The sequence below is a fragment of the Corvus hawaiiensis genome, chromosome 5 (genome assembly GCF_020740725.1).
Source record: "Corvus hawaiiensis isolate bCorHaw1 chromosome 5, bCorHaw1.pri.cur, whole genome shotgun sequence".
Lineage (NCBI taxonomy): Eukaryota > Metazoa > Chordata > Aves > Passeriformes > Corvidae > Corvus > Corvus hawaiiensis.
In genome coordinates, this window is record NC_063217.1 from 2480020 (window position 1) to 2504228 (window position 24209).

General features: G+C 69.1%; 3 protein-coding genes across 3 annotated transcripts; 1 reads left to right on the plus strand and 2 right to left on the minus strand.

Moving 5' to 3' along the window:
• Nucleotides 1-1455: 1455 nt before the first annotated feature.
• LOC125326010 (rho-related BTB domain-containing protein 2-like) lies at nt 1456-6613 on the minus strand. Its single transcript, XM_048303745.1, has 9 exons — nt 6347-6613; nt 5970-6073; nt 4499-4684; nt 3266-4071; nt 2780-2898; nt 2357-2507; nt 2039-2127; nt 1803-1908; nt 1456-1724 (listed from the first exon to the last, which is right to left on the minus strand). Exons 1-9 carry the CDS (start codon nt 6536-6538, stop codon nt 1555-1557), a joined length of 1923 nt encoding a protein of 640 aa, XP_048159702.1. The 5' UTR covers nt 6539-6613; the 3' UTR covers nt 1456-1554.
• Nucleotides 6614-8915: 2302 nt separating this feature from the next.
• LOC125326030 (drebrin-like) lies at nt 8916-15140 on the plus strand. The gene is given in 14 exon segments (XM_048303776.1): nt 8916-9054; nt 10358-10410; nt 10493-10605; nt 10681-10755; nt 11214-11348; nt 11499-11576; nt 12018-12169; nt 12436-12490; nt 12917-12991; nt 13088-13196; nt 13269-13937; nt 13939-14324; nt 14626-14671; nt 14788-15140. Coding segments are annotated over 14 exon segments (2133 nt in total). The 5' UTR covers nt 8916-8968; the 3' UTR covers nt 14889-15140.
• Nucleotides 15141-15142: 2 nt separating this feature from the next.
• Nucleotides 15143-23279, minus strand: RTKN (rhotekin). Its single transcript, XM_048303752.1, is given in 13 exon segments — nt 15143-15862; nt 16435-16539; nt 16985-17150; nt 17384-17515; nt 18741-18847; nt 19246-19340; nt 19575-19799; nt 20361-20478; nt 20560-20613; nt 20765-20826; nt 21305-21357; nt 21359-21499; nt 22887-23279. Coding segments are annotated over 13 exon segments (1593 nt in total). The 5' UTR covers nt 22923-23279; the 3' UTR covers nt 15143-15563.
• Nucleotides 23280-24209: the final 930 nt, after the last annotated feature.

Here is a 24209-nt window from a genome sequence, read left to right on the forward strand (position 1 = left end):
GAAATGGGGGGCCCAGTCCTGGAGCCACAGCGGGGGCTCAGCCTGGGACAGGCCCTGAGCGGGGGGGAAGCCCCCAGCCCCTCCTGCCGTGCCGGGGATCTGCCCCATCCATAAGTGACCCCCCACCCTGTATGTCCCACTCGTGTCCCCCCCAGTGTGTGAGGTCCCCCCACCCCCATGTGCTCTGTACCCCCCCCAATAAATACACCCGAATGAAGCCCCCCCCCCCCCCGTCGCTCCTTCCTGGGGGGGGTCTCACGTGTTGGGGGGGGCCAGCAGAGTCAGGCTCCGTTAAAAAAGGCTTTATTAAAGGTTAAAACAGCCGCTGCTGAAGTGGGGGGGGGGGGGGGGGGGGGGGCGAGGCCGGGGGGGGGGGCGGGGCGGGGGGGGAGGGGCTGCTGTGCTCCTGGGGTAAAAAAGTGTAAAAACGGTTGTGCAGTTCAGCCCGGGGGCGGGGACGGTGCCCCCCCCTTACTCCGGGTGAGGGGGTGGGAGACACAGCCCGGGGACAGGGACATTGTCACACCCCCGGGACAGGGACAATGATCCCCCCCCAGGACACAGCCCGGGGCCGGGGGGCCCGTCCAAGGCACAGAGATGAGCCGGGGGCTCTCGCAGCCACACAAGCACCCAGGGACACCCACCCCGCGCCCACCCCCCCATCCACCCCACCCTGCTCACAGCTTGGCCCTCCCCCCACCCCACGGGGGGAGAAAATACAGCACCAGAGAGCCCTACGGGGGTGGGGAGCCCCCCAAAAAAAAGAAAGGAGGAGCGGCAGAGCCCCCGCTCCCTGCGCACCCCCAGCCCCAAATACTGCTCGGTCAGAGGTAGCACCAGCGTTGGCCGGGGCGGGGCGGCCCTGCCGGGGGGGAGGGGGCTCAGCACGGCCCCCCCGCACGTCCAAGGCACGGTGGGACGGGGGGGGCTGCGATACGGCAGAGCCTGTAAACAGCCGGGGTGGGGGGTAAACAAGCCCTTGGGGGACCCCCACCCTGGCCAAGCCCCCTGGCTCAATAGTGGCGGGGTCCCAGGGCCGAGTGAAGCAGCCCAGGGTGGGGGTCCCAGGGTCCACCCCCTCCGTTTCAGTGTGGGATCCCTGGGGTTGAGGGTGGGGGTCCTGAGCCTGAGCCCCTCAGCCCAGCACAGGGACCCCCAGCCCTGTATGGGAGCCCTGGACCTGAGCCCCCCACTCAACACGGGGACCCTCAGCCCAGCCGAGCCCCCCAGCCCTTTATAAAAGCCCCAGGCCCAAGCCCCTCACTCAACACAAGGACCCCCAGCCCAGCTGAGCCCCCCGGTCAAGTGTGGGGGTCCCAGGGCTCATAATGGGAGCCCCAAGCCTGAGCCCCCCCACTCAGCACAGGAACCTTCAGCCCAGCACAGGGACCCCCAGCCCAGCCAAGCCCCCCAGCCCCAAACCCCCCCACTCACCACAGGGACCCCCAGCCCAGCGTGGGGATCCTGAGGCCGAACCCCTTGCTCAGCACAGGGACCCCCAGCCCTCCCGAGCCCCCCAGCCCCACGCGGGGGTCCCCTCCCCGAGCCCCCTGCTCAGGACACGGGGGGCGAGGGCCGCCAGAAGCACCACTTGCTGCGGGGGTGCTGCTTGCGCTGCAGCTGCTCCTCGCGCTCCCGCTCCTTCTTGGAGCGCAGGTACAGATCCTCCTCCTTCAGGTACCACACCGGCGGCCAGCGGTGCCGCTCGAAGTGCGCCTGGTTCTCTGCGGGGACATCCCGGCGGTCACGGCACGGCGGGGACGCCCTCCCCGTGCCCCCCGTGCCCCTCGCCAGCCCCGTACCTGGGGACATGAACTTCATCTCTCGGGGGAAGCGGCGGCACACGCGGTTGTAGTTGGTGCAGATGTAGTGCAGGCACCACGCGGCCAATTGCCGGGCGTTGTGGAACTGGGGAGGGGAATTTGGGGAGGGGGATTTGGGGGGGGGGGTGTCACCCCATCACCTGGGGGTCTCTGTGTTTCCTCCCCCCCTTCCCCCCGGGGGTCTCCGTGCCTTCCACCCCCCCCTTCCCCCGTACCTGCGTCATCTCCAGGTAGATGATGACCTGCTCGTCGATCTCCACGCGCTGCATGAAGGCTCGGAGCAGCTCGTCCACAGCGTATTGCTCTGGGATGGGGCGGGGGGACACGGGGGGCCAGGAGGGGTCACACAGCAGGGACCGAGCCGGCACGCCCTCCCCCCACCGCCCTTACATAAGGACAGCGAATGACACACGAGGACGATCGATCGGTCCCCGAGGCACCGGCAGGGTATTGGCAGGTGACGTCAGGGGCCACGGAAGGGGGGGCGCGGTACCGGGGGGGCTGCGGGGAGAGGTGGGGGGGGGGGGTCTCACCGGTGAGCGCCTGCAGCCGCGGCAGGCACAGCCGGTCCGTGAGGATGAGCAGCTCCATGGCGTCCAGCTCGGGCGTGGGGGTGAAGACCCCCGTGTAGAGGAAGTCGAGGACGGCTCGGAGGCAGGCGCAGTTGGTGCCGGGCAGGGACACCTGTGGGATCGGGGGATTTATGGGGGGGAGGCTCAGAGCCACCCCCCGAGGGGGTTGAGGGAAGGGGGGACCCCTCCTGGCAGTGCCTGAGCTGGCACAGCACGCCCAGCCCTGGAATAGCCCCCCGACCCAGCACAGCTCCCCACTTTCTCCTCAGCAAGAGGGAAGCAAGATCCACACGTCCCTGGTCCAGGGGGTCCGAGCAGCCCCCAGACCCCAACCAAAGATGCCCACCCTGCCCCACAGAGCCACAGGTTCCCCCCGGCCCCCACCTCATCGGCGTAGCTCTCACGGAAGCCCCCCCGGAACATGGCCCTCATCCAGTCGCAGCCGGCGATGAGCAGCGGCTTGTGCGCCGGCACCACCCCGTCGTCCACACGGAACACCACGTCTGGGGTCAGGAGATAGCTCAGGGGGGACAGCCACCCCTCAGATACCCCTCGGCCACCTCAGCCCAGGGGCAGCCACCCCTCGGCCACTGCAGACCAGGGACAGCCACCCCTCGGCCACCACTGCCACAGGGACAAGCAACCCTTGGACACCCCTTGCCCACCCCAGCCCAGAACTGTCATTCCACCCCAGCAGCACGCCCATGACTGACTCCGGAACCCCAGACCCCAAAGACCTCAGCGGTGGGAGGGCCTCAGGGTGATCGTAGCCCTGTGCCCACCCTGGCACCACGAGAAGGGGACACCAGCTGGAGGGGACAGTGGTGACCTCCCTATCCCCACAGCCCCCCATCCCCGCACCCCCCGTACCTGCGAAGACGCCCTTGGCCAGGCACTCCTTGACGCGGTTGGCGCGGCGCACGTGGAAGGCCTTGGTGATCTCCTGGTTCATGAAGCTCTCCTGGTTGAGCTCGTTGGCCACCATCATGCGCAGGTCGAACACCTCCAGCAGCTCGGCCACGGCGCCCACCTGGCGCAGGTCCCCGTGGGGCCGCTCCAGCTTCCCCGTGTACAAATATTCCAGCACGGCGCGGAGCGGCTCCGGCCGCACGCCCCGGTCCATGGCCACCACCGCCATCCGCCGCTCCCGCCCCGCCACCGGGTCGGCCACCAGCTCCCAGCGCAGGCTCAGGAAGCCGCGGCCCCACGATGACAGGTCACGGGTCCCCCCGTCCCCCTCGCTGAGGGTCTCCGGTGGCCCCTCCAGCGTGAAGAGGTCGTAGAAACGGGAGCAGGCGGTGGCCAGGTAGACGCGGTGGGCAAAGACGCAGTGGCTGCCCTGCAGCTGGAAGACGACGTCGGCACAGAGCGGGGCCTGGAACAGCGCAGCCGGGCCCCCCCCCAGGCCGGGGGGAGCGTCGGGCACCTGGATGAGGGGCGGGGGGGGCTTGGGGGGCAGGAAGGGCGCCTGCAGCAGCGGGCGCTGCATCTTGCGCAGGTGGGACTTCCAGAACTGCAGGTGGCGGCGGGACACGAGCGCGGCGCGGATGGCGTTGTCGAACACGTCCTTGACCCCGAACTGGGCCACCACGCTGGTCTCATAGTACGGCACCCCCAGCTCCTGGGCCACCTCGTGCCCCCGCTCCGGCGGCAGGATGTCCGAGGGTTTGATGGGCCTGAGGGGGCAGGGACAGGGTGGGGAGCTGGGGAGGGGCTGAGGAGGGTGTCCAGGGCAGCCCCTCCTGATTCCAAGGATGCTGGGAGGTCTCATCCCCATCCCACGGGGTGCTGGGAGAGTGGCCCCTCCTTATTGTGGGGGTGCCAGGGGGGCCTGGAGGGGAGACCCCAACCCAGGAGTACTGAGAGGGGCAGAGGCTTTACCCCACAAGTGCTGTCAGAGGACCCTGACCCATGAGGGGCCCCCATCCTGCGGGGTCACGGGGGCTGGGATGACACACCCTAACCGGGTGTGGCAAAACTGGGGGTCCCCAGAGCAGCAGAGGGAGGGGACCCCATTCTCATGGGACTGGGGTGGTCCTGGTGATGACACATTGGGGTGTCCCTGTCGCCGTGGGGCTGGGAGGTGACACTTTGGGGGCTCACTTGGCCAGCGGCCGGCGCGCGCGGTTGACGGCGTCCAGGTCGGCGTAGCGCAGGTCCAGCTGGCAGCCCACCAGCACGATGGGGGTGCGGGGGCAGAAGTGCTTGATCTCGGGGTACCACATGGTCTTCACGTGCCGCAGCGAGTTGGGGTTCGCCAGCGAGAAGCAGAGCACCACCACGTCCGACCTGGAGGGAGCAGCAGGAGCGGGAGGGCAGCGCTGCCCCGGTGCCGCCCCGCTGTCACTCCGTGTCACCAAACACGCCCTGCTCAGGTGGCACCCGGGTCCCAGCCCGGTCCCAGGATGCCTGTCACTACCTCCCACGACACCCTGAGAGCCCCCAGACCCCCAGGAGCCCCACAACTCCCGGAGTCCCACGGTCATGGGAGCACCAGAGACCCCCTGGGAGCTTCACAAGCACCTGGAAGCCTCCTGACTATGGGAGCCCCATGGACTCCCAGGAGCCCCCCAGACCCCCAGGATGCCCACGGCCAGGGTGACCCATGGACCCACGGCGGGGTCGGCTGGGCGGGTGCCAGTCCCCAGCACCAGGGACAGACCATGCCCGCTATCCCTGCGCCCACCGTGGGGCGGCCACTGCCACCCCAGCCCTGGCTCAGGGGGCGTGAGGTGCCAGGGGACATGGTGGGGGTGCCAGGGGACACACGGTGGGTGCCAGCACCCCCAAGTCCCCGGAGCAGCCGCGTGGCCCCGGGCCCGGGTTGTTTTTAGTCCGTGCCGGGACGGGACGTGACCGGGAGGCGCCGCTGGAGCCGGGCCCGTGTCCCAGACCAAGATAGCCGCCACCGGCCCCCCCGGGGCCCCCGGCCAGCCCCGGGGCCACCGCGGGCCGTGGGGATCCGGCCCCCCCTGCCCCCCCATTGCTGGGGTGTCCCCACTGGCGGGGCCCCCGCCGTGCCGCGGGGAGATTAGAGGTGCCGCGGGGCTGGCGCGGGGCGGCGGCGATAAGAGCCCGGACGTGCTGGCGGCCACAGAGACCGGCTGTTTACAACCGGGGGGCCAGGGGAGGTCTGGGGGGCCCCTCCTGCGCCCAGGCCAGCGCCCCCGGGGAAGTTTCCCGCACCACAACAGCCCCCCCGGGGCCGCCCCCCACCCACAACTCCGGAGGGGCCACGAGCAGCCGGGGTGCCTGCTCGGGGCGGGGGCTTCGGGGGGGTGCAGTGTTGGGGTCAGGGTGCCCCCAAAGCCGTCCCCGGCCGGGAATGGGGGCAGCCCCGCCCCTCCCCGAGGGTTTGGGGTGCCAGAGCTGCTCTCTGGGCGCTGGCAGGAGCCCAAGGGGCTCCTTTGGCTCCGCGCGTCCCGGGATGGGCAGGGCTTGGGGTGGGGGTGCTGGTGGTGGGGGCTGGGCTGGGCTGCCGGTGATGGGGTTTGGGGGTCTCGGGGGTGCCGGTGGCGGGGGTCAGGGTGATGGTGGTAGGGGGTGGGGTTCTGGTAGCGGGTCGCGGTCTCACCTGCCATAGGCGAAGCGCCGGTCCTTGTGGTGGTCCCCGAAGGTGTCCCAGAGGCGCAGGGAGACGCTGACCTCGTCCACCACATCCCGGGAGCGCTCCAGCACCTGCCGGCACCGGGAGTGGCACCGGGAACGGCACCATCACCGACCGCCCTGCCCGGTACCACCAGTACCACCCTGGTGTGGCCCCGCTACCCCCTCCCGGGGCCCCCCTCGGTGTCCCTTCTGGTACCGGGTACACTCTGTTGTCCCCCCCCACCCCGCCCCGATGCCCCTCAGTGCCTAGCGATGCCCGGTGCCCGGTGTCCCCCGGTAACCCCCCTCCCGCTGTCCCCCTCCCGCTGTCCGGCGGTGCCCGGCGGTGCCCCCCGCCCTCACCTCCTGGCAGACGCGGTACTGGTCGATGGCCCACACGGTGGGCACGTGCGTGGCCAGCAGCCGGTACTGGCTCAGCGTGGCGTTGCAGGCGCGGGCGCAGATCAGCCGCGTCTTGCCCACCGCGTTGTCGCCCACCACGACGCACTTGATGGTCTCGACGTTGGGGCGCTCGTAGTCCACGTCGGGGTCCATGGGGGCGCGGGGGGGGGCCCCGGGCAACGGAGCGGCCCCGCTCAGCGCCCCCCGCCCGGACCCGAACCCGGGCCCGGCCCGTTACCGACCCCCGCCCCGCCCGGCCCGCCCCGCCCCGCAGCCAATCAGCGCGCGCCGCCGCGGCACGCCCCGCCCCGCCCCGCCCCGCCCCGCCAATCCCGCGCGGCCCCGCCCTCCAGGCCACGCCCCCCGCCGCCCCGCCCCGCGCGCGGACAAAGGAGCGCCGCCAGGGGGCGCCGCGCCGCCACGTGACGGCACGGCCCCCTCAGGGCCCCGCCCACCCCCGGGCAAAGGCCACGCCCACGGGGCGGGGTCAGAGGGACACGCCCACGGGAGGGGGAGGGCGGGGGGGGCGGGTCGCGACAGCGGCGACAGCGGCGACAGCAGCGACAGCAGTGACATGTGTGACATCTGTGACATCTGTGACATCTGTGACACCAGTGACACCAGTGACATCTGTGACAGCAGTGACAGAAGCGACAGCAGTGACACCAGCGACAGAAGCGACACCTGCGACATCTGTGACAGCAGCGACAGCAGGGACAGCAGCGACAGCAGCGACACCTGCGACATCTGTGACAGCAGCGACAGCAGCGACACCTGTGACATCAGCGGCAGCAGTGACAGCAGGGACAGTAGCGACACATGTGGCAGCAGTGACAGCAGCGGCAGCAGTGACAGCAGCGACACCTGTGACACCAGCGACACCAGCGACACCTGTGACACCTGTGACACCTGTGACGCCAGTGACATCAGTGACACCAGTGAAACCGGCGACACCAATAACCCCAGTGGCACCGGTAAAACCAGCAACACCGGTTACACCAGCACAACCAGCGACAGCAGCGACAGCAGTGACAGCAGCGACAACAGTGACAGCAATGACAGCATTGAAACCAATAAAACCCGTGACACCAGCAGTGACAGCAAAACCAGTAACACCAGTGACACCAGTAAAACTAGTGACACCAGCAGTGACAGCAAAGCCTGTAACACCAGTGACACCAGTAAAACCAGTGACACCAGTAAAACCAGTGACACCAGCAGTGACAGCAAAGCCTGTAACACCAGTGACACCAGTAAAACCAGTGACACCAGTAAAACCAGTGACACCAGCAGTGACAGCAAAGCCTGTAACACCAGTGACACCAATAAAACCAGTGACACCAGTGGTACCAGCAAAACCAGTAACACCAGTGAGACCAGTGACACCAGTAATGCCAGTGACACCAACAACCCAAATGGCACCATAGACACCAGTAACAGCAGTGAGACCAGTGACACCAGTAATGCCAGTCACACCAGTGGCGCTGGGACAGGGGGTGACCCGGCTCGCCACACACGGGGCTGGGCGTGTCACTGGGCCCAAGATCCCATTTTCCAGCATTTTTTTCCTCCCTGGGGGTTTGGGATTTTCCAGTCGCGGTGCCCAAATAAGGGAACGATGGGAGAGGCTTTGGGACGGGGGCCGTGTGCGGATGGGGCGGGCCAGACACTGAGCTGGGAATGTCCCCGGGGCCACCCCGACCACCTTCATGGTCGAGGGGGACCCGGAGACTCCTCCAGCTCCCCAAAATCCCATTTCCTGGCATAAAAAGGGAACGTCAGGAGAGGCTCCAGGGACGGGGGGGACACAAGAGGGAAGAGGGACACACCCCCCTCCTTGGTTGGGTGCTGGATCCTGGCATAACACCCTGATCCCAGTCCAGGATCCTGGCCCAGCACCCACATTCCAGTGTGGGATCCTCATCCCAGCACAGGATCCTGGCACAGCACCCACATCCCAGTTTGGGCCCCCAGGAACCTGCACCCACATCCCAGTCTGGGGACCCTCATCCTGGTGTGGGATCCTGGCACCGCAGCCACATTCCGATGCTGGACCCGGGCACACGTCCCAGTGCGGGCCCCTGGGACCTGCCCCACATCCTGGTGTGAGATCCATGTCCTGCTGTGGGATCCTGGGACCTGAATCGATGTCCCAGAATGGGAATCTGGCACAGCAGCCTCATCCCAGTACGGGATCCTCATCCCAGTACGGGACCCTCATCCCGGTGCGGGACCCTCATCCCGGTGCAGGACCCTCATCCCAGTATGGGACCTTCATCCCAGTACCGGACCCTCATCCCATTACAGGACCCCCATCCCAGTGCGGGACCCTGTCCCAGTGCGGGACCCAGGCCCGGCACCCGCGCCCCAGTGCTCCCAGTGCTCCCAGTGCTCCCAGCGCTCCCAGCGCCGCCCGTCCCGTCCCGGTGCCTCCCGGCCGCTCCCGCCCCCGCCCCGCCCGGTGCCGCCCGTGGGCGGTGGAAAGCGCCGGGGGGGCGGCGGGGGAGGGAGGGGCGGGCGCAGGGCGGCGGCGGCCCCGGGATCGGGATCGGCCCCGGGATCGGGATCGGCCCCGGGATCGGGATGGCGGGGCCGGGGCTGGAGCGGTACCGGCTGGCGCTGCTGGCGGCGCGGGAGGACGTGGGGAACCCCCGGGCTGCGACCGACTGGTGAGAATGGGAGGGCGGGGGACACCGGGAGAGGGAACGGGAGCCGGGAATGGAGACCGAGAAGGGGGACGGAAGAAACGACCGGGAACAGGGCACCGGGAATGAGGACCCGGCAGAGGGAACAGGGAATGGGGCCGGGAACGGAAGAGGGGACCGAGACTGGAAATGGGCACCGAGACAGGCACCGGACACAGGACCGGGAACGGGAGCAGGAACAGGCACCGGCACGGGCCGGGGCGTCGGAGGCGGTCCGAGAGGCACCGTTACCGGCACCGGGACGGAGGCTCCGGGGCGCACCGGGGTCTCGGCCGGGGGTGCCGGTCCCCATGGGGGTCCCAGGACTGAGCCCTACGCGCCGCCTCGCTGGGAACCGGGAGTCCCGCACGGTCTCGTCCCGTCCCGCCCGGTCCCTCCCGGTGCCGCCAGGGTGGGAGCGGCGCCGCCGCCCGGGGCGGGGGCAGGACGGGCCCGGGGGGGGTTGCGGGAGTGGGGGAGCACCCCGGGGTGCGGTGAGGGGGGTTCTGCCCGGCTGCACCGGGGAGACGCCGGTCCCGGGACGAGACAGGGCTGGGGGTCCCGGGCTGGCCCCTCTTTGGTGCCGGTGCCGCGGAGCCCGAGCCGGTGTCCCTCAAAACCCCCATTCCGGGGTGGGGGGCGACGGCACCGGGGCTCGTCGGCCTCGCAGCCCCTCGTCGTCACGGGGCCGCCCGTCACTGTGGCCACCGGCCACCCGGGCATTGCCCTCTGCCCCCGGAGCGCGGCTGGACCGGCTCCAGCGCCGGCTCCTCCCGGCGCCCGCCCGGCCGCGTGCCGGGCTCTGTCCCGCCATGTGGCGCCGCAGCCTGTCGCGACATGCCGTGACATGCGTGACGTGCCCCGCCGCGCCGTGCTCCACGCGTGCTGCCGGAGCCGTGCCCAGCCGTGTCCCGCGTGCGCCCGGAACCGGAGCCACGCGGGAACAAAGAGGGGCAGAGCCGCTGGAAATGCGGGGGGGGGGGGGGAGGGGTGTTGGTCCCTCCGAGATGGGGCCCCCGGAGCCTTCCCAGGGCCGGGCGGGGGTCCCGGCACCTCCTCACGGGGGGGGGGTCGTTGGGGGGGGGCCGTGCCGCTCCGGCGCTTCCCACATTCCCATTGTCCCGGGGGCGGATGCTGCCGGCGGCACTTCCATGAATTCATCCCAAGCTGGTGGCATGGGGGAACACGGGGGGTGCCCAAGCCCGGCAGGTCCCGCACCTTGTGGGACGCTCACCCTGACCCCCCCACCTTGACCCCCACCCTGACCCCCCCCCTTCTCCCCCTCCAGGGCCGTCTTTGGCTATGAGAAGCACCACGACCTCAAGCTCCTGGATTCCGGAGGTACCGGGAGCGAAGCTGCCGGGGAGTATTTGGGGGTCCCCCCAGTTCCCCCGGTACCCCCTCTGACCCCCCCTCCTTACAGCCGGGGGGCCGGATGAGCTCGCTGGGAAATTCTCTGTCGGCAGCGTCATGTACGGGCTGTGCCGGGTCCCCGATCCTGGTTCTGGCACCCCCAGGATCGTCCTTATCAGCTGGGTGAGTGCGGGGGGGCATCCCGGGGGGACCCCCGCATGGGACCCCCCCCGGGCTGAGCAATGGGTGCGGTGCCAGGTGGGGGAAAAGGTGCCAGAACCGCTGAGGGCGGCGTGTGCCGGACACCTGCCGGCCATCCGGAGCTTCTTCAGGGTGAGTGGGGGGCACGGAGCCCTCGGGGGGTCCTGGGGTGGTGTGTTGGGGTCCCCGCCCCCCCCCGTGTTCCCCATTCCTGCCCCTGTCTCCCCCACCTCGCCGCCCCGACCTTTGCCTGTGCCCGGGCGCATTCCTGGCGCTGCTGACTCAGCCGCCGCTTTCCCAGTGCTCCCAGTCTTGGCCGCCGTGCCGGAGCTGTGGTTGGGATCCCTGCCCCCTCCATCCCGTCCTGACGGAGGGGGGGGGGGGGGGGTCCTGCCCTCCCCATCGCCCGGAACAGCTTCCGGTGATCTGTCTGGGTCCGGGATCTGGATCCAGCCCCACGTCTGGATCCAGTCCCACGCCTGACACGTCCGAGGGAATTGTGCCGGGATTCCCCGGGGAGTGTGGATCCATGCGGGGGGTGGGCCGTGGGAGGGGTGGCACGGTCCCATCCCGTCCCCTCCCGGCGGCAGGAGGCCACGGCGGTGATCAGCGCCCGCCGCTCCGAGGAGGTGACGCTGGAGGGGCTGCGCCGAGTGCTGGCACAGCTGGAGCCCCCCGCCCCTCGCCCCCCCAGGAGGACCCCCCAGGACACCCCGGAGCTGGTGGTGAGTGGGTCTCGGTGGGGCGATGTCCCCGCGGGAATGGGGAGGACACCTGGGGAGCGATGGGTGCTCGGTCACCCTTCCCGGGAGTCCCTGGGCAGGGGGTGTTGGGGAGTTCTGGGCGTCCCACCCTGACCCGCCTGTGCTCCCCAGGGAACCAACTACCGCAAGACCAACCCGGCGCTGGAGCTCCAGCGCACCCAGCGCGATTCCTTCTGGGAACAGGCTGAGGTGAGGTGTCGGGGGGCTGGGGAAGGGCCGGGAGGTCCCCACGGTCCCCCGGTATCCCAGGAATGGGGTCACGGCTGCTGCCTCGGGCTGGGGTTGCCAGGGGCTGAGCCCAGGGGTCCCGGTGCCGAGCTTGGTGGGGGTCCCAGTCCCGGCGTGGGGTGCAGTGGGGTCCCGGTCCCAGTGCCGAGACCGAGGGGGGTTCTGGTGCCAGTGCTGGTGTTGAGGTCGATGGGGTCCCGGTCCTGGTCCTGGTGCCGAGGCTGCGAGAGTCCCAATGTGGAGTGCGGCGGGCTCCCAGTCCCGGTGCCGGTTCTCCGTGCCGGTGCCGATGGCAGAGGGGTCCCAGTGCCGCTCCTGGTGCCGGGGCGGGTGAGTTCCCGGTCCAGGTCCCGGTGCTGGCTCGCAGTGCCGATCCCGGCGCTGATCCCGGTGCGTGCGCAGCGCGAGGAGCAGCAGCGGAAGGAGCAGGAGCGGCAGCGGGAGCGGGAGCAGCGGCGGCGCTGGGAGCGGGAGCGCATGGAGGAGGAGCGGCTGCAGGCGGCGGAGCGGGAGCGGCGGCTGCAGGAGCGGGAGCGGCTCATCGAGGAGCGCCGGTGAGGGGCAACACTGGGCTCCATCCCTCTCCCAGCCCCGTGTCACCATCCATGTTCCCATCCCCGTGTCCCATCCTCATCCCTGTGTCCCATCCCCATGTCCCCATCCCCGCGTCCTATCCTCATCCCTGTGTCCCATCCCCATGTCTCCATCCCCGTGTCCCCATTCCCATACCCCACTGGTGTTTCCCATCTGTGTGCCATGTCCCATCCTCGTGTCCCATCCCTATAATCCCTCCCTGATGCCCGAACTCCCGGCCCCGCAGGCAGGAGCAGGCGCGGCTGGACGCGGAGGAGCGGAGGAAGGAGCAGGAGCGATGGGTGAGCGGGAAGGGGGCTGGAACGGGGAGGGTCTCAGGGGGATCAAGGGAGATAAGAGGCCTCCACCCCAGCAGGATCCAGGGGGTTCATCCTAGGGGATCTGTGGGTCCCATCCTGCGGGATCTAGGGAGGGGGAAGGGGGCGGGATCTGGGACATCCATCCCGGGTGATCCAGGAGTTCCATCCTGAGATGATCCAGGGGGTTCATCCCAGGGGATCTAGGGGTTCTAGGGGTCTATCCTGGAGGATCTGAAGGGGTTCATCCCAGGGAATCTGGGATGTCCATCCTGAGGGATCGAGCGGGTCCATCGCAAGGAATACAGGAGGTTTATTTCAGGGGGATCCGGGGTGGGGGGTCTAACCTGGTGAGATGCGAGGGCTCCATCCTGAGGGATCCATGTTTCCCATCACCTCCGTGTCCCGCAGGAACAGCAGCAGCGGGAGCAGGAGGCGGCCGAGCGGGAGCGCGGGGGGCGCAGCGGGGTCAGCGGGACGGCTGCCGTGAGTGTCGGGACCGGGTCCCTCCCTGCCCCCGGGTCATGGGGCCACCGGCCCTGCGCCCTGTGCCACACCCCCGCTGACCCCCCGATCCCGCAGGAAGCCGCCATCCTGGTCTCCCAGCGCACCCAGAACCCCCGGGAATTCTTTCGGCAGCGGGAGCGCTCGGGCTCCACGTCCACGTCGCCCCTGCCCGGCAGCACCCCCAGTAGGTGCCATGGAGGGGTTGGGGGGCACGGAGGGCTCTGGGGGTCCCTGCTGACCTCCCGCCTTCCGCCAGGTGCCCGCCGGCCCTTCCTGCGGTACCAGCGCAGCCTGACGGAATCCGCCTTCATCTTCCGCCGGCCGGAGCCCCCCCAGACCCCCCCCGCCCGGCGCCTCCAGGGGGGCACCGCCCCCCAGCCCCCGCCGGCTGCCGCCGCCTCTGCCCCCCGGCCCCGCGGGGACAGGGACCCCGCAATGTGCCACCAGCGGGACCCCCGCCAGCCCCACGGGCAGGGGCACCCCTCCCTCTGCCGCTCTGGGGACCCCCCCCAGCCCAGCCCGAGCAGGGTCCCCCCATGCCACCAGTCCTGTGGGGACGGGGACCCCCCAAAGTGCCACCACCAGGACCCCCCTCAGTGCTGTGGGGACAGGGACCCCACAACGTGGCACCCTGGGGACCCCCTCCAGCCCAGCCCGAGCAGGGTCCCCCCTTGCCACCAGTCCTGTGGGGACGGGGACCCCCCAAAGTGCCACCACCGGGACTCTCCCCAGCCCCGGGGGGACAGGGACCCCTCCCTCTGCCACCCCAAGGAGCCCCCCCAGCCCTGTGGTGTCGGACACCCCCCAATGTGCCACCACTGGGACCCCTTCCAGCCCCATGGGAACTGGGACCCCTCCCTCTGCCACCCTGGGGACCCCCAGTTTTGCCACCACCGGGTCAGAGTCCCCCTCTGCCATGTCTGGGCCCCCTCCCAGCCCCCCCCGGATGGGGATCCCCCCTGGCCCCTCTGGGTCGGGGTCTTCTGAAAGCACTTATGGGGTAGAGCCCCTCCCTCCTTCCAGCACTCCCGGCTTGGGGTCTCCCCCCAGGCCCCCCCGGGATGAAGAGGGGCCCCTCCCGGACACTCCCCCCCTGCCCAGCCCCCCGGCATGGGAATCTCTGGGGCCGCTGGTTGAGGGGGTCCGCAGCCCGCGGGAGGGGTCCCCAATACCCCCGGCCGGGCCTCCCCCGCACAGCCCCGGCCCCCCCCGCCCGGTGCAGGACCCCCAGGATTTGGGGCGCAATGGAATCGGGGGGCACGAGTGGGGGGGCTGGGAGGCCCCCTGGGAGCCGAGACCCCCCCCGGGGCAGGTACGGTGGGGGGCTGGGGATGATGGGGGGCTGGGGGAGATGTGGGGGGGCCAAAAGGGGCTCTGGGGTTATGTGGGGCTGGAGGTGATGGGGGGGGCACGGGGACTGTGGGGACTGCAGGTTTTGGGGCGGGGGGGCAGAGGGCAATACACGGCCCTGGGGGCTGGTTCTGGGAGTTGGGGTGGGACTGGATGGGGAACGGGGTGGGGGGCAGGATGGGAGATGGGGTGGAGTCCCCTGGTGAGGGGCGCAGGCACATCTGGGGGTGGAGGGACCCCTCAAGTCCCCCCACTCTTTGCAGGGGGACGAGCCCAGCGAGAACCTCGTCCTGCACAAAGCCACTCCAGGTACCCCAAAACTCCCCCGTAAACCCCCCCAAAACTACCCAACCCCACCCCAAACCCCCCCAAAACCTCCCCCAGTCCCCCCAGCTCCCCCCATCTCAACCCCACTCTCTCCCCAGGCTTCGCGCTGCTGCTGGCCCGTGACGCCCCCCACCCACCGCTTTTGGGGGGCCCCACCCCCCCCACCGAGGACGAGGACCTCTCCCCCCATGCAGTGTAGGTGGGGGGGGGGCCAGCACCCTTTTGGGGCAGGGTCCCCCCTATGGCACCACAGCCCCCAGGATGGACGCCCCCTCCCCACACACCCCCAGCACAGCCTCCACCCCCCACTTGCACCCCAAATGAGCAGCTTGGGGAGGGGGCAGCACCCCAAACCCCCCCCCCTCTGGTGGCAGCACAGGATGGGGGGGCACGGCCCCCCCCACCCGGGCACAGGGACCCCCACGCCCCCCCCCCCCCGAAATCACACAAAGCAGCTGTTAAATAAATTTTAATGCAAATTATTAGTGAACATTATTAATTGGGGGAGGGGGCTGCCAGGGGCGTCGTGTCCCCCCCGGGTTAGAGGTGAGGGAAAGCAGAGCTGGGGGGGGGGGGGGTCCCTGTGCCCCTCCCTGGGTTAGACCCTGAGCACCCACCCTGGGGGAACTCCCCTGCAGTGGGGGGGGGGTCCCCAGCACCCACCCTTGTGGGGGGGGGGGGAAGGAAACCAGCCCCCCCCCCCCTTTTTGGAGTTTAGCCCTGAGCCCCCCCCAGCATGGGGAGGGGCAGAAATTCCAGTTTCTCCCCAGAAACAGAAGCTGGGAGCCCCCAGCCCCCCCAAACCCCTGTGGCGAGCAGGGTGGGGGGGGGGTCCATCCTCCCTGTCCCCTCCCCCTCCCCAAAGTGCTGGGGGTCACACCCGGGACTGGAGGGGTCTGGGGGGGTCACGCTGGGGGGGTCCTGGGCTGCTGCTGCCGCTGCTGGAGGAGCTGGAGTGGGGGGGTTTGGGGGGGCCCCCCCGGCCCTTCAGGGTGCTGAGCCGGGCATCGAGGGACAGGGTGCGGGGGCGGCCCCGGCGGGGGGGGCTGGGGCTGCGCAGGGGGGGCCCCTCGAACAGCGACAGCCACGGGGGCGAGCCCGGCGCTTGGGGACCCCCCCGGTGCCGCGTCAGGATGTCGGTCACCGCCACGATGTCATCGGAGGGGTCAATAGCTGGGGGGAAGGGGAAAGGGGGGGTCACGGGGGGGTCAGGGGCATCCCCAGACCGCCGCAAACCCCCGGCTGCTGTGCCGTGGGGTGGGGGCTGTGAATGGCCCCCCCATTACACCCAGTGCCACCCCAGCCCGCCATGGATGCCCCACAGCCCTCACAGGTAGTGGTGGGGGTTTGGGGGTCCCTTCGCTGCTCCCCCCCCCCACCCCCAGTCCCCACGGCCATCCTGGGGGTGCTGTGGCAGTGGGGGGGGGCTGTCTCGGGGCCCCCCCGTGTCCCCCCCCCCATCACCTGTCGCTGTAGTAGGAGCTGAGCAGCGCCCGGATCTCGGCCGAGACGTTCTCCTGCAGCAGGAGCCCCTCGCCCGGGGGGGTCCCGGGGGGGCCCGGCGGGGCTGGGGGGGGCGCGGGAGAGGGGTGGCAGAGCGGCAGGGGCGGGGGGAAAGAAATGGGGCGGGGGGCGTACAGAGGGGGGGGACAGCGAGAAGAGCAGCGTTAGGGAGCGAGCAGAGAGCAGAGAGGGGGAGACAGAGCAGAGCCCCCCCAGAGAGACCCACCCCCGACCCCACTCACCCGTCTGGTGGTAGAGTGAGCCCTGGGGGGGCAGCGGGGCCGGGGGGCGGCGCGGGGGAGGCTCCTCGATCCGCATCAGCTCCTCACAGCACTGCTTCCACTGGGCTGCGGGAGCGGGGACAATGGGGGGGCCGTGGGACGGAGCCCCCCGGGATCCAGGTGCTCCCGAGACGGGGAGTGAGCTGGGATTGGGATTGCAGTGGGATGGGGGTTCCGTTGCATAAGGTCAGCTCGGGATGGGGGTCTCACGGGGATGGGGGTGCTCTCAGGACTGGGGTCCCACGGGGTTGGAGGTCCTGCAGGGTGGGGGTCCCGCAGGGATGGGTCCCACAGGGATGGTCTGGGGTCTTGCCACGTGGGGATCCCACAAGATGAGGGGGTCCCACTGGGCTGGGGGTCCTTTAACAACGGGGATCCCACTGGGACAGGGTCCCACCAAGGTGGAGGGTCCCACAGGGCTGGGAGATCCCGCAGGGATGGGAGGGGGTGTCCCAAAGGGATGATGGGCGTTCCCGCAGATCTGGGGGGCATCCTTGGGGTCCCGGCTCACCCAAGTCGTAGAGGTGCTGCCCGAAGGCTTCGAGCCAGCGCTGGGCCTCGGCCACGCTCTCGGCCACCAGCGTGTGCGTCACCTCCTCCCCGCCCAGCCGGTTGGTGACGGCCACCCCGGGGGGCTGCCTGCGGCCCCCCGACTCCACCGCGCGCACCCGCGTGTCCTGCGGCACCGGGACACCTTGGACCCCGCAGCCCCACAGCCCCCCAGAACACCCCATAAACCTCCAACCACCCAAAGCCCCCCACAGCCCCCCTTGCTCCCGCTACCCACCCCACCCCCAAGTGCCCCGCATCCCCCATACCTACCCCCCATAACCCCATAGTCCCCATAGTCCCCCACAGCCCCCCGTGCCCCCCAGCCCTGTGCCCCCCGTGCCCCCCGTGTCCCCCACACCTTGGTGACAGCGATGGTGAGTCTGGGCTCCTGCCCGGCCTCGGCCTCGCCGGCGCTGCCGTAGCAGAGCAGCCCTGGGCCCCGCAGGACGCAGAACAGGGGGGGCCCGCTCGGCCCCTCAGCCCCTGGCGCCTGCAGTGAGACCCCCGGAGCCGTCAGCACCCGCGGGTGACCAGAGTGCCCCCCGATTCTGTACCCAGCACAGGGAGCCCCCCAGCTCCAGCCCCACCAGTCCAGAGCCCCTGGTGGGGATGGACGAGAGCTGTCACCACCCATCCTGTCCCCAGCTCTGTCCCCATTCTCATCCCAACCCATTCCCATCCCCTGTCCCTGTTCTTGTCCCTTCCCATCTCTGTCCTACCCTTGTGTCTGTCCCTGTTCTTGTTCCCATGCACGTCACTGTCCTCATCCCATTCCTCTCTGTCTGACCACATTCCATGCCCATCTTTGTCCCCATCCCTGTCCTGTTCTCATCCTTGTCCCCATCTCTCTACCCACCCCCGTTCCCCCTTATCTGTGTCCCCATATCCATCCTTCTATCCCACCCCTTTCCCATGCCCAATCCCATTCCCCTACTGCAGCCACAGGGTCCCAGTTACCACAGGGTGTTGATATGTCCCATCCCTCTATCCCATTCCCAATCCCATTCCCTCTATCCCATTTCCTCACCGGTAGCCACAGGGTCCCCATTATTGTGGGGATGTTTATGCAGCTCATCCCTCTATCCCATCCCTATATCCCATCCTTCTATCCTATTCCTCTATCCCATCCCTACGTCCCATTTCTCTATCCCATCTCTTTATCCCATCCCTATATCCCATTTCTCTATCCCATCTCTTTATCCCATCCCTATATCCCATTTCTCTATCCCATCCCTATATCCCATCCTTCTATCCTATTCCTCTATCCCATTCCTATATCCCATTTCTCTATCCCATCCCGCTATCCCATTTCTCTATCCCATCCCTATATCTCATCCCTATATCCCATTTCTCTATCCCATCCCTCTATCCCGTTCCTATATCCCATTTCTCTATCCCATCCCTCTATCCTATTTCTCTATCCCATCCCTCTATCCCATTCCTATATCCCATCCCTCTATCCCATTTCTTTATCCCATCCCTATATCCCATCCCTACATCCCATTCCTCTATCCCACCCCTCTCCCCCATTCCCCATCCCACCCCTCTCTCTCATTCCCGATGCCGTTCCCGGTGCCGTTCCCGTCCCTCACCTGCAGCCGCAGGGTCCCTGTTCCCACCGGGATGTTAACACATCCCATCCCTCTATCCCACCCCTCTCTCTCATTCCCGGTGCCGTTCCCGGTGCCGTTCCCGGTGCCGTTCCCGTCCCTCACCTGCAGCCGCAGGGTCCCTGTCGCCGCGGCGGTGTCCATGCAGCTCGGCCTGGCCGCCAGGCGGCAGCACATGCGCCCGTACAGGGGCACCCAGCAGGGGCTCTGCTCTGGGGGGGACACGGGGGGACAGGGGGGGACATGGAGGGGCTGGGAGGGACCCCCACACCTACCCCAAGCCCTCCCAGCAGTGGCTCTGCTCTGGGAAGGGGACACAGGAGGGCCTTGGGGGTTGAGAGGGATCCCCAAACCCCAAAAGGAGCCCAGACCCACCTCCTCCTCTTACCAGGAGCCCCGGTCACCTAGACGCCAGACCCCACCCACACCCTTTCAGGACCCCAAGATCTCCCTCTCCACCCTGTCAGGACCCCCAGACCCTTCTCCATCTTTCCCAGCCCCATTCCCCGTGTTATGGGGTACCATGGGGTGCTGTGGGGTGTTACAGGGTGGTTACGGGGTGTTATAGGGTGCCATGGGGTGTTTTGGGGTGCCGTGGGGCCCCACTGACCGTCGGCGGCGACGACGAGGTCGTGGGTGCGGAACCCGTCGTGCACCTGCTCCAGGGACAGCGCGGCGTGGGCCAGGAGCTGGAATTGGGGACACCTGGGGGACAACAGGGGGGTCAGGGGGACACTGCGGGGGGTCTTGGGGGGCACAGGGCGTGTGTGCACCGAGGACACCCGGGGGACACCATGGGGGGGTCAGGGGCGTGCCACGGGGAGGTGGAAGGGGTCTGTGGGGGGTCGGGGAGGATGGGGGGGTTTGGGGGCACAGGGGGGACATGGGGCACACACGGGAGGGGTGGGGGTGTACCGGGGGGGTCTCGGGGGTACTCACGGGACGCCGGGGGGTGGCAGCAGCAGTGCCCCGGTGCCGCCGGTGCCCGGGGGGCTGCCGGGCCCCCCCTCCATGGCCGCCCGTGCCCGGCGCCCGGAGGAGCGGCCCAGGGAGGTGCTGAGGCGCGTGGCCAGCTTTTTGGGGGTGCTGCCCTGCGCCCCCCCGCCAGGCAGCCCGGCGCTGTACAGCTCCACCTTCAGCTCGAAATCGGGGCCCGCCTCGGAGCTGGGGGGCACAGCGGGGTCAGCGAGAGCAGGGGACACCCCCACGGACACCCCCACGGACAGCAGGGACACCGACGGGGGGGTCCCAGAGGGGAGGTGTGGGGCAGGGGTCCCTCCCAAGGGTGGGCAGGGGTCCCCAGGGACGGGCAGAGGAGGGCAGGGGTCACCCTCCGAAGTGGTCAGAGGTCCCCAGAGGGGGGTCAGGGGTCCCCTGGAGGGAGGCAGATGAGGGTGGGGGTCCCCAAGGGGGGTTTGGTGGTGGCAGGGGTCCCTGGAGGGGGGGGGGGGAACCAGAGTGATCTGGGGTCCCATGGGGGGTGTCAGTGTCCCTGGGGGGGTGTGGAGGTGATCAGGGGTCCCAAAGGTGCGGGGGGGGGGGTCAGGGGTCCTGTGGGGTGGGTTGGGGGTCCCATGCGAGGGATCAGGGATCCCATGGGGGCTTATTGGGGTGGTCAGGGGCCCCATAGAGAAGCTGAGGGGGGGATGTGGGGGTGTCGAGGGTCCCATAGGGGGGTCCCAGGGAGGGGTGTGAGGGTGTCGGGGGTCCCGTGCCCCCCCTCACAAGAGCACGGCGCCCTCGAAGCAGATGTCAGTGAGGGTTCGGTCCACCAGCACCGTGGGGGTGTCGTGGATCTCGGCCCCCACCTGCAGCAGCAGGAACACGGCGCAGCGGTGCAGCTCTGGGGGGGCACTGGGGATCAGGGGGGGTCACAGAGGGGGTCACAGGGAAAAGGGGGGACCCCCAGCACCCCAACACTCACCCCCCTTGTTCCTGAAGTACTCGGTGTCCTTCCACATCAGCGGGATGCGCAAATCTGGGGTGGCGGGGCGTGAGGGGGGTAAGACCCCCTGCGACACCCCCAGACCCCCCACCAAAAATGCACACGGTGCCCCAGGGCGGGCAGGCAGAGAGGATGGGGTCCTCCCTCCCCAGAACCCCCCCGGGGACCCCCGGCCCCCCCATACCTGAGATGCAGACAGTGCCCCGGCACGGCACCCGCTCAGCCCCGGGCCCGGCGTCCGAGGGGCTGCGGGGGCACGGCAGGGGGTCAGCAAAGCTCCTCCCAGGCTTTTGGGGTGCTCCCCCCAGCTTTGGGGTGGCTCCTGCCACCTCATCCCCACAGCTGTGCTCTCCTGCATTCCCCAATTCCCCCCAAATTTCGGGGTGTCCCTCACCCACAGGGTCCCTCATCCCACCCTCTGCGTTTTAGGGGTCCCCTCACTGCCATGTCCCCGATGTTCCCCCCCAGGTTTCGGGGTGTCCCTCACCACCGCAACCCCCACGAGGTCCTCAAACCCCCTCCCCAGATTTTGGGGACCCTCCCCACCACACCCTCCATGGGGTCCCCCATTCCTCCCCCCCTCCGCATTTTGGGGTGCCCCTCACCACCCTGTGGGCTCCTCCATTCCCCCTCCAATTTCGGGGCTCCATAGGGCGCCTTCTGCAGCTTTGGGCGTCCCTTGGGGTACCCACTGCCCTCCCCCATCATTTTTGGGGTCCCTCACCGCCGGGCCCCCCTTAGCCGAGCCTCCTGGCGCCGCTGCAACTCCCCCCCCCGCCGCGACCACCCTGGCATCGCACAGCACCAGGGTCTTGGTGGTCTCCAGCGCCTGCTCGGGGCGGCTGCAGGCGGGGAGCAGCCGCCGGGCCCCCTCCCGCACCCGCAGCGCCCGCTCCAGAGCCCGCTGCAGCTCCGGCTCCTGCGAACGGGGCACATTTGGGGGGGTCAGGGGGAGCCCAAAACCCCTCCCGCACCCGCAGCGCCCGCTCCAGAGCCCGCTCCTGCGAACGGGGCACATTTGAGGGGGTCAGGGGGAGCCCAAAACCCCTCTCGCTCCCAAAGCAACTCTGGATCCTGAGAACAGGGCACATTTGGGGGGTCAGGAGGGTCCCAAAACCCCTCCCATACCCACAGCAGCTCCAGCTGCTCCCCACATTTGGGGTTTGGGAGGGTCCGGGGGGGATTGGGGGGCTGGAGGCACCTGCTGGGTATAGGGGACCCAAGCACCCCACAAGCCACGTCCCCCCGGGGGTCCCGGCCATGCACAGGGGTGCCAGCCCTACACACACGGGAGGGGGGGTCCCACACTGGTTTGGGGGCCTCAGCCCTGCCCTTTCGAGGTCCCGATCGTGCATCCCTGGTGGTCCCTGTGGCATTAGGGGTCCCAGCTGCACCCACACATTGTGCACCCCATAGATTTACCAGGCACCCCACAAACACGTCGTGTACCCCACAGATTTATCAGGAACCCCATGGACACATCATGTACCCCACGGGGAATCCGTGAACCCCAAAAGCAGACCGTGCACCCCACAGATTTACCGCGCACCCCACAAACACCTTATGGACCCCACTGCAGAGCCACGCACCCCAGGGATCCAGCGTGCACCCCATCGGTTTACGAGGCACCCCACAAATTATTCCTGCACCCCACGGGGGAACCGTGCACCCCACAAACACACTGTGCACCCCATAAAGGAACCACGTGCCCTACAGATCCATCGTGCACCCCACGGGGGAGCTGTGCACCCCAAAGGCAGGCCACGCACCCCACAAACTCATCCAGCACCCCCTAGGGGAACCATGCACCCCACAGATCCATCCTGAACCCTACGGGGGAACCACTCGCCCCACGGATTTACCGCGCACCCCACAAACACATCCCGCACCCCATAAACCCCTCAGCACCCCCCCAAAACACCCGATTCCCTCCACCGACCTCCCTCAACCCCACAACTCCTTCCCGGTACCTCCTGCTCCTCCATCCCGATCCTAATCCCGATCCCGATCCCGCCCCTGTCGTCGTCCCCCCCACCCCCCTCCAGTGACGTCATCACCTATAAATAACCCCCCGCGGGAAACAGGGGGAGCGGGACCACCCCAAAATCCCCCCCTCTCGTGGTTTTGGGGGTTCATGAGGGGGTGAATCCCATGGGATGAGGAGCGCACTCCATCTTCCCGGGACCCCCGGGACCCCCCGGAACCCCCGGACCCCGGGAAACCCGGGGTCCGGGGGTTCCGGGGGGTCCCGGGGGATCGCGGATTTGGAGTCGGGGGAGGGGAAGGGGGTCCCCCAAAATTCCCACCTGGATGCTGGCGGCGATCTGGCGGATGTAGAGCATGTTGAGATCCTCCAGGATCCGCAGCCGGCGGCCCCCCCCCCACCTCCATCGGGACCCCCGGAACCCCCCCAGCTATTTTGGGGGGTCCCCCCAAAGCCCCCCAAGGGGGTCCCGCCGCATCCAGCGCTGGGGTGTAGTGGGGGCACCCCCCCCCACCCACACTCACACACCGAGGTGGCTGCGGGGAGAAAAGGGGGGTTTTATGGCCTTCCCCGTGGGAATTTGGGGGGTCCCCCACGTGTTTGGGGGGGCCGTCCCTGGAATCTGGGAGGGGGGGGGGAGCGTCCACGTTGTTTGGCTTCCCCAAATCGCCGCCCCCTCCCAGGGAACAAGGGGGGAACTGTGCGGGAAAGGGCAGCGGGGGCGGGGGGGACGGGAGGGGCGGGGGGGTTGGGATGGGGTGGGCCGGGTTTGGGGTGCAGGGAGGGGTGGATGAATTTGGGGGGCAAGAAGGGGAAGGTTTTGGGGTGCGGGCAGAGGATATGGCGGGCGGGCAAGGGAAGAGATGGGGGGAAGGGTTTGGGGTGCAGGGGAGGGGGATAAGGGGTCAGGGAAGGGGTGCAGGGGCAAGGTGGGGTGCAAAGGATGGGGGATGGGGGTCAGGAAGGGGTGCAGGGATGAGATCTGGGGTGCGGGGAGAGGAGGGGGTGCAGGGACTGGATACGGGGGAAGGATGGGGTGCAGGGTTTGGGGACATAATGGGGCAGGGTTTGGGTGCAGGGGGGGGATTAGGGGCAGGGAGGGAGTGCAGGGTTTGGGGTGCAGGGTTTGGGGTGCAGGGCACAAGGGGAGGGGTGGAGAAAATGAGGTGCGGGAGACAAGATGGAGTGTGGGGATGGGAAAGGAGGGGCAGGGTTTTGGGGGGCAGGGAAGGGATTAGGGAGGCAGGAGAGGGTGCAGGGGGCAAGATGGGGTGCAGGGTTTGGGGTGCAGCGAGGGGATAAGGGATGCGGGGGAGGGGAGACGAGCTGGGGGGCGGGGAAGGGGTGCAGGGAGAGGATGGGGTGCAGGGGACGGGGCGCAGGACAAAGGGTTCCAGGGTTTGGGGCGCAGGACACACGACGGGGTGCGGGGTTTGGGGTGCAGGGGACGGGAGACAGGACAAGGGGTGCAGGCAGAGGACGGGGTGCAAGGTTCGCGGTGCGGGGGCGGGACGGGGGGTGCTGGGGTCAGGGTGCAGAGCCTGGGGGTGCCGGGGACGGGAAAAGGGGTCCGGGAAGGGGGGGACACAACGGCCCGGGGGTGCGGAACGGGGCTCGGGGAACGGCACTGGGGGAGGGGGTGGGA